Here is a 9960-nt window from a genome sequence, read left to right as displayed (position 1 = left end):
TTGTGAAGTGCCTCATCGAATAAGGTGGGTGAGTTTTTAAATCCTTGGGGGAGCCGGGTCCAGGTGAGTTGTCCATTTATGCCCCTCTCAGGGTCGGACCACTCGAAGGCGAAGAGCTCTTGGCTTTTGGGGGCCAGAGGCAGGCTGAAAAAAGCATCTTTTAAATCAAGGACAGTATACCATTGTCTTTCTGGGCTGAGGGCACTTAGGAGGGTATAGGGGTTGGGTACTGTTGGGTGTATGTCCATGACTCGGCGGTTAACTTCTCTTAGATCTTGTACTGGACGGTAGTCCGCACTGTTAGGTTTTCGTACAGGCAGCAGGGGGGGTGTTCCAGGCTGAATGGCAGGGACGCAAGATGCCTAAGTCTAGGAGGCGACGGATATGTGGCATGATGCCATTTCTGGCCTCCATTGACGTCGGGTATTGTCGGACCCGAACTGGATCTGCCCCCGGTTTCAGCTCTATGAATAGAGCTGGGCGATGTTTAGCCAACCCCATACCCCCGGTTTCAGCCCATGCTTCTGGAAACTGCTGGAGCCAGGGCTCTATGGTTTGACTTTGCGAGGGTGGCTCCTGATGGAGTTGATATTCATCTTCTAATCTTAGAGTAAGTATGGTCATGGGTTGGTTGTGAGGGCTAGTCACTTGGGGGCCCCCTGGCGTAAAATGAATCTGGGCCCCCATTTTAGTGAGTAAGTCTCTTCCTAATAAGGGGCAGGGGCTGTCGGGGATGACTAGGAAGGAATGGGTGACCTTTCCATTTCCTAGGTCCACAGTCCTCTGGGTGGTCCAGGGATATTTTTTTATTCCGGTAGCCCCTTGGACCCAGGAAGATTTTTCAGAAATTTTTCCATGGGGTTTGATCAAGACCGAATGTTGTGCCCCTGTGTCGACTAGGAATTGCACTGGGTTCCCCTCCACTTGTAGCGTTACCCTAGGTTCGGGGAGGGGATCCGAACCCCGTCTTCCCTATTCTGCATCTTGAGTGACGAGGGCGGGTGTGGTTTTTGGCTGCCACAGTTTTTGATTATGACGTGGCTTTTTCTTTTTAGGGCATTCTCGGGCCCAATGGCCTTTTTCTTTGCAATAGGCACATTGGTCTTTATCTAGGGGCTTTTGGACAACAGTGGCCAGGACTTTGGTCATTTTTTCGGTAGCTTTAAGTTGCCTGTCCTCTGGAGTCTCTCTATTATTATAGACACGCTGGGCAATGCGGAGTAAGTCCTGAATCTGTTTTCCCTCCAGGTCCTCTAGTTTCTGGAGTTTCTTTTTAATATCAGTGGCTGCCTGATTTACAAAGGCCATTACAACAGCAGCTTGATTCTCGGGGGCCTCGGGGTTCATGGGGGTATACTGTCTGAAGGTTTCCATTAATCTTTCTAAATAAGCGGCAGGGCTCTCTGTCTTACCTTGTATTACTGAATACACTTTTGCCAAATTAGTGGGCTTGCGTGCAGCAGCCCGGAGACCCGCCATTAGAGTCTGGCGATAAATGCGCAGCCGTCCCCTACCTTCTGCCCCTACCTTCTGCTGTGTTGTAGTCCCAGCCATCCTGTGGGGGTCGGGTCAAGGGAAAAGCTGCATTAATGAGATCAAGGTTAGCAGTGGGTTGGCCGTCATCTCCAGGCACCAGCTTTCTTGCTTCCAATTGAATTCTTTCTCGCTCCTCGGTGGTGAACAGGATTCGGAGGAGTTGCTGACAATCATCTCAGGTGGGTTGGTGGGTGAACATAATGCTATCCAGGAGAGCTATTAAATCTTTAGGGTTATCAGAAAATCGGGCATTCTGGGTTTTCCAGTTATACAAGTCACTGGTAGAGAAGGGCCAGTATTGAAGTCGGGGGTTCCCCGTATCATCGGGAGGCCCTATTTCCCGTAAGGGTAAAGCTACGGTGGAGTCAGGAAGGCAGAGTCCTGGCTCATGTGGGGCCCGCCTACGGGTGCGTCCAGCTGGCCCTTGGATTTCGCCCCCATTAGGCATGAGCGCGGGTTGAGCTTCCCTATTCTCTAGTTCTTCCATCGGCTGGGCTATGGGAGGCTCTGCCGGCGCAGGGGGAGTGGGGTCAGGAGCAGGGATGGGGGCAGCTTGTGGAATAAGGGGGGGAATCTGGTAAGGGGGAGGGTCGAGAGAAAGTAAATCTTGGCTGTCGGGGAGGACAGGGGGTGCAGTTGGAGTTAGCGGCTTGGGAGGGTTGATAGGTTTAGCCGCTAGGATTTGGCATGACCCTGCTGTTAAGAAAGAGGCCATCCAAGGAGGTGGATTTTCCACTAAATCTTGCCACACCAGAATATAGGGAATCTGATCCGGGTGACCTTCTTTCCCTGACAGGAAAATCCTTGATTTTACTTTAAGGACCACAGGGAGGCAGAATGTTCCCTCTGTAGGCCAATTGACCCCAAAGGTGGGCTATTCAGAGTGGCAGTAGGTGATCAATTTTCTTTTGCGAATGTCTAGGCGTAAGCTGTGTCCTCTAGCTCTTACATCCTTGAAGTTGGTGAGGAGGAGGGAAAGAGGGGTGCTCTGCGTTTGGCCCTTGTTATGATTCTGAGGAAGAGGAGAAGGGAAGGGGGCACGGGCAGCACGGATGCAGGGGGGGGGGGTTGCCGCTGGCCAGGGGTGGCACGGAGGGGGCCCTGAAGCGGCTGAAACTAGCAGTGGAGGAGTTCATGCAGGCGACCTTTGAGGGTGAGACTCCTGGCGGCTTGGCTGGGCCCCGGGGCGGAGGGGTGGGAGGAAAAGCCGCAGGGAGCTGAGGAAGGAGAAGAGAGGAACAAAGGATGGAATAATTAATTCTGATTTGCCGAGAAAACACTTAATTCCAATAAAGCATCCGACCCATGAAAGAAAAACACAAACTAACAAGAATCTTTCACAGCAGTTCCAACTTTCTGGTGCCGTTTCGGCCAGCCCCACAGAGAAAATTATGATTAGGATGGCGGTAATTACAAGGGCCCAGGGGTGACAATACATTTAGACTGACACAGAAGTACTCGCGTACTCGGCCGTCCACGTCCCTCGCGGGAACTTAGGTGCCTCTTAGCATAGGCGGGCAGGTATAAACCCCCTGCTTGGATCAAAAATTTTGACTGCCTTAAGCCATATGAGGATCACCGTGGAAATCGGGTTAGAGCCCACTCGAATCCCGAAGCTTACGCCGTGGGACTACACATAGGGTAAGTCAGGTGCGTGCCCCTGACTCCCAACAATCATTCCAGTCAATTTAACAGACAGACACACAGACACACATCACATCAGAACATGGGTAACAATGGGCACGCCTACTGGTTTTTCAGGCGCCTAGAGATTTAGCACTCTGGACTAATTTATACAGAGAAACTGGAAGTCCATAGAGAAAGTGAAAGTGGTTAACTCGCAAGCGCGTTGGGCGTGAGTGGCCCACAGAAAAGAGTCCTGATGGGCCAAAAAGGCCCCCCCGATGGGCCAGAAAGGCCCCCTGTGTCAGTGGACGTCTCCAACTGACCCTGGCTGGGTGCCCTATAGCGCGTCCGCCAGGGTCACACCAGCTTCCAGACAGAACCAGTTCTCCAGAGAAGAAACACAGATCAGAGAAAAGGAAGAACGTTAGAGCCGGCTTACTTACCGATCGATCGGAATCAGATACGACCCGTTGACCAGAAGTCTGGTGGGCTCAGGGGAGATCTCGGTGGGACCTCCAGGGGGATGTGGAATGTTGGCTTATTGACTAATACAGGGTATTAAAAGATACAACATAGAAAAACCCATTCTTGAAAGTTGTCTCCCTCTAACAGTAGTTAGGTATTTTTGTTTATTTTACATATAGTCCAAACTTGATTTTGTGTTGGAATTAAATTTGTGTTTTCATTTTAAAAACACATCTTTTTCTATTCTTATCCAGAATATGCCTTAATATTTCAGCTAAGCCATTCTCCAACTTCCACTTCCTATTATTTCCCCTACTTTTTTCTTTAGAAATAATTTTTCTCCCATTAGTACTCTTAATTCATTAAAAGCTGATTCCCTGTAGCTTTGGACTTATTTTGAAGGAGGATTTTACCAAAGATAAGCATGTTTGGCTTCACTTCTCTAAACTGAACGTAAACTATCTTAAAATAGTAAATTTTATTATAGAATTGATCTTTTTCTTTCCCCCTATACCTTAAACCAAATACTATTTCAGTCATGCATGACGAGCAAGGTTGTACGACCTTTTTTGTGTTCACACTAATTATTCTTCAGCCCATTTCAACCATAGAAATAGATGGTTTAAATCTCTAGATTTGAATTGCTTTAGTTAGACTGATTGATTCTATCTCATTAACCTTTCGGTTATTGTCGGCTCCTTTTTGTATGTGTTTTTTCTATAAGGAGAATGTTGTACAAATGGCACAGATCATTAAAAAAGTGATAAATTGAACTTCACCAAATGAAAACACATTTGCTCATTGAAAGATATCATTAAGAAGCTGAAAAGGCAGGCCACGTATATCTGACGAAGGACTTGTGTCCAAAATATATAAAGATCCATTACATCTCAGCAATGCAAAGACACACAATACAATAAAAAAATGAGCAAGATGTTAGATCAGATACTTCACCGAAAAAATATGCAAATGGATTACTAGTCATTAGGATAATGCAAATGAAAATCACAATGAGATACTACTACATACAATGAAAATGACCAATAATACTAACTGTTGGTGAGGAGGCGGAGCACCTGGAGCTCTCACAGGCCTGCTGCTGGGATACGAAAGAGCACAACCATTTGGGAAAGCGTCTGGCAATTTCTTATAAAATTAAACATTTACTTACCATAAAGCTTAGAAATTCCACTCCTAGTTATTTACCCAAGAGAAAGATAAGTGTATGCAAATGCTCTTAGCCACTTTATTCAAAATATCAAAAAGAAAAGAAAAGAAAAGAAAAGAACCCAAATGGCCATTAGCTACTGCATAGATAAACAAATTGTGTCATTTCCATACAATGGGGTCCTACTCAGCAACAGAAAGGGGGGGGGGATCTACTGATATACACAATAATATGGCTCCATCTTAAAAACACCACTCCAGCTGAAAAAAGAGAGATGCAATAAACTTCATTTTGTATGAGCTCATTTATATAAAATGTTCAGAAAAGGCAAAGCTATAGTAACAGAAAGCAGACCCGAGATCAGACTGGGATGGACATTTACTTCAAAAGGGTCTTAGGGAACTTTTGGGGAAATGGAAAATATTCCCTATCTTGAGTATGGTGGTAGTTACACAGCTTTATATACATTTGCCAAACTTCACTGAGCTGTACTCTTAAAACAAGTTAATTTTATCTATGTAAGTTATGCTTTAATAAAGCTATTTAAAAAAAAGGAATGCTTATTTATCGTAAATAATTTGGAATATACAAAAAGCTATAAAGATGAAAATTCATTTCTTATCAATGTAACTACGATAAATATTTTTCGTAAACTTTTATTTGAAGAATTGAATACTGCAGAAAATGCAAAATCATAGTTGTACAAGACAATGAATTTTCACAAAGTGAATATACCCATACAACTATAACCGAGCTAATGAACCAGAACATTAGTTAGCACTCCAGAAGCATGTCTTCTGCCCCTTTATAAGCAGTAAGCCTCTCTAGTCAGTAACACCAGCACTTAGTTTGTCTATTTTTGAAATTCATAGATGGAACTATTTACTTTGCATCTAGTTCCTTCAGTTCAAAAATACCTTTGCAAGTTTCATCCATGTTGCATGCAGTTCTAGTTCATTCATCATTATTGTTTTACAGTTTCCTATTGTATGAATATGCCAACATTCATTTGTCTGTTTTACTATGTATGGTTATCGAGTTATTTCTAGCATTGGGTTATTAAAAATAGGATTGCTATAAACATTCTTGTATATGTCTTTTGATGAACAGAATATATATGCCTGTCAGATACATACCTAGGAATGGGATTGCCAGGCTTTAGAACATGGATATGTGCAAATTTATAGATATTTTCAAATAGTTTCCCAGTGTGGTTGTACCAATTAAACTCTCAACAGCAGTGTATGAGCATTCCTGTTGATCCACATACTAATATTGTTCACAGAATTATGCAGCAATATCTCCCATTTTATTTTAAAAATTTTATAATTCTTAATAAAATTTGTCTCATGGTATTCAGAAACTTGAAATTTGCTCTTTGAATTTCTTTTTACTTAACCATATAACATAACCATGTTATTAAATGTTTTCCTGAAAGATTATTGTTAATGGCTGCATAATATTTTCTTATAAGGTTGTTACTATCTCCCTGAACTTCAGGGAGAAGTTGTCTGAACTATTGTCTGAATTTTAGTTTCTTCAACCATCCAAAAGTAATAGTCATATCCAGGTAGAGGGTTTTTTGTAAATGTAAAAGTAATGATCTAAGTAGTGCTTTACATAATATTTGGCATATGATAGATGTTCAAACAATTAGTTCCAGCATTGTATTCATCTTCCTTAATGGAAGAGAATAATTCAAATATAGTAAGTAGACCTTTAATTTCTTTTATTAGAGTTTTACAGTTTTCTGCATACAGATTTGTTAGACTGAGCCTTGAGTACATCATTTTAGGGGGTCTTAGTCGAAGTGCAATGTGTTTTTAACTTTAAATTCCAATTGTTTTTTGCTGGTATGTAGGAAAGCAATTGATTTTTGTGTATTAACCTGTAACCTTGCTGTATGTAACCACCACTTATTAGTTCTAGGAGGCTGTTGTTGTTGCTGATTCTTTGAGATTTTCTTCACAGAAAATTACATCACCCCTGAATAAAGGCAATTTTATTTTTTCTTCTCAATTTGTACACAAGAAAATCTCTTTTCTTGTCTGGTTGCACTAGCTGGGTCTTCAAGTATGATGTTGGTAGGAATGGTGAGAGGGAACATGATTGCCTTTATTCCAGTCTTAGCAGGGAAAACATCCAGTTTCTCACCATTAAGTTGTCAGATGTTAGCTGTGGATGTTCTTTATCAGGTTGAGGAAGTTCTCTTCTATCCCTACTGTGTTGAGGGCTTTACAATGAATTAGTGTTGGATTATGTCAAATACTTTTTCTGCATCAATTGGTATGATCATATAATTTTCTCCTGTAGCCTGTTTATATGATGGATTACATTAACTGATTTTCAAATGTTGAAAAAACCTTTGCATACCTGGAAGAAACCTTTGCAAACCTTGATTATGGTTAAATTTTTTTTTATTCATTGTTGGATTAAATTTGCTAATATTTTGTTGAGGATTTTAGCATCTGTGGGAGATATTGGCATGAAATTTTCCTTTATTGTAATGTCTTTATTTGATTTTGGTATTAGGGAAAGGCTGGCTTCATAGAATAAGTGAGGAAGTGTTCCATCTGCTTCTGTTTTTTTGGAAGAGATTGTAGAGAATTGATATAATTCCTTTATGAAATGCTTGGTAGATTCACCAATGAAACCATCTGGCCTATGTGCTTGCATTTTTGGAAGGATTATTATTGATTCAATTTCTATTAATAGGTGTAGATAGGCCTATTAAGATTATCTATTTTTTCTTATCTGAGTTTTGGTAGCTTGTGTCCTTCAAGGAATTAATGTATTTCACCTAAGTTATCAAATCTGTGGGCATAGAGTTGTTCAAGGTATTCCATTATTATCCTTTAGATGCCCGTGGTATCTGTCATGATGATCTCCCTTTAATTTCTGATATTAGTAATTTGTGATCTCTCTTTTTATCCTAGTATGGCTAGAGGTTTATCAATTTTATTGATCTTTTCAAAGAACCATCTTTTGTCTTTGTTAATTTTCACTATTGTCTTCCTGTTTTAGATTTCATTGCTTTCTGCTCTAATTTTTATTGTTTTCTTTCTTTCTTTCTTTCTTTCTTTCTTTCTTTCTTTCTTTTTTCTTGATATAAGATTAAGTTGAGCTCCTTTTTCTAGTTTTATAAAATGGAAACTTAGATTATTTATACAGACATTGTTTCTCATATATTAATTTAATGCTATAAATTTCCCTTTAAGCCCTGCTTTTGCTGCACCCACAAATTTTTATTAATTGCATTTTTGTTTTCATTTATTTAAATTTAGTTATTTAAATTTCTGTTGAGAATTATTCTTTGATCCATGTGCTACTTGGTAGTATGTTTTTTAGTCTTCAAATATTTTGTGATTCTCCAGCTATTTTTCTGTTATTAATTTGGAGTTATGGTCTGAGAACACACTTTGTATGACTTCTATTTAAAATTTTTATGGCCAAGAATGTGGTCTATCTTGGTGAATGTTTCATGAGAGCTTGAAAAGAATGTGTATTCTATTGCTGTTGGATGAGGATTATATAAACATTAATTAGATATAATTAATGGTGCCATTCAGGTCAAGTATATCCTAAAAGATTTTTTGCCTTCTTGATCTACTTACTATATGATGAAAGAGGGGTGTTGAAGTCTTCAATTTTAATAGTGGATCTATTTCTACTTGCAGTTTTATTGGTCTTTATGTATTTTGGTGCTCTGTTGTTAGATGCATACAAGATTATATATACAATTCTTCTTGGAGAATTGACCCCTTACTCATTATGTAATATTCCTATTTATTCATGATAATTTTCCTTGTATGAAGTCTGTTTTCATATAGCTATTCCAGCTTTCTTTTATTTAGTGTTAGCGTTTTCTCCATCCTTTTACTTTTAATCTGTTTATACTTAGAGTGGATTTCTTGTAGACAATATAGAGTTGGATCCTGTTATTTTTTTATCTATTCTGATAACCTGTCTTTTGAATCATATATTAATGATATAAATACATTAATGAGGTAAATATGTTATTCACATTTAAAGTGAATATCACATTTAAAGTGAATATCATTCACATTTAAAGATTATGATGTAGTTGAATCAGTATCCACTAATGCTTTTAAACTATTTACTACTCATTAAACTTACTCTATGTTTTTTTTTTTTTAATGTAAATATGTAGTTTAGGAAGGGAAAGTATGAAAGAGTAGGGCATGATGAACTTTTGATTGCTGGGTAGCTACATAATCACCCATGGTATGGAGCAATAGCTGTATTGTGGTCAGTTACTAAAGATAAAAATTACCAATGGTAGAGAACCAATCAATGAGGAGTTGGTTCACTGAATGCATAAGGAAGTGCAAATTAACAAGAAAAAAATGAAATATTGATTATTGTTACCTGTAATAGTTACAGTGAAAGAAAATGCCGGGTTGGACCTTGATGCTAGATGAAGCTCAGATTTGAGTCCTACCTAATTTCTGCCACTAGCTTCAAAGCTGCCCACGAAGGTAAACATTATGCTTGGACAGCAGAAAGCACCTCTAAGACTTTTGGTCACCAAGAAGGTAGTTACCATGGGAGGAGGGCAAAACCAAAAAAACTACTGAATGCTATAGTGTGAAGGGGGTATTTCGTTTTGTAGATTGTTATCATCAGTTCCCTGAGAACTTTTACTAAAATGGATGTGAGAGTAACTAATTTAGGGACCTTGTCTTTGGATGTGAATACTGCAGGGTGGGAGAGGACGTTTGGATCGATACAGGACCCACAGCTCACAGCTGAACAATCACAGATGACTGTTCATAATTCAGATACACAGGAAGTTATTCCTGAGGGAACAACTAGCCTGGTGACCTAGGTAAAAGCCACTGTAAGGTCTGTTTACATTGAGGAGGGGTCTGCCCAATTGCCCCCTAAATGCAAAGTGGAATGCTGCAGATGAAGTAGTTGATATACTTCATATACAAGTCATGGAAGACTGGCTTTGTGATAGTTAGGATATTTACCTACCGAATATCCCTGTTACCCAGGTTATGGTTAATACTGTGATAAAGGGGGCTCTTTTGGATGGGCACCCAATATAACTTTACTGCTGCAAAGTCAAGCAACAGCCTTATAGAATTTACTCAGTTTCCTCTTATGGGTCTTACAGATGCTAAAAAAAAAATTAGGTC

General features: G+C 39.9%; 1 protein-coding gene across 1 annotated transcript; it reads right to left on the bottom strand.

Moving 5' to 3' along the window:
• Nucleotides 1-300: 300 nt before the first annotated feature.
• On the bottom strand, nucleotides 301-2393 carry LOC145715672 (uncharacterized). Its single transcript, XM_081796421.1, is given in 2 exon segments — nucleotides 301-1533; nucleotides 1535-2393. Coding segments are annotated over 2 exon segments (1950 nt in total). The 5' UTR covers nucleotides 2252-2393.
• Between the last annotated feature and the right edge of the window lie 7567 nt (nucleotides 2394-9960).

Source organism: Panthera onca, chromosome C1, assembly GCF_046562875.1.
Source record: "Panthera onca isolate mPanOnc1 chromosome C1, mPanOnc1 haplotype 2, whole genome shotgun sequence".
Classification (NCBI taxonomy): Eukaryota; Metazoa; Chordata; class Mammalia; order Carnivora; family Felidae; genus Panthera; species Panthera onca.
Note: the sequence above shows the minus strand (reverse complement) of the source record. Positions and strands in the feature narration are given on the sequence as shown.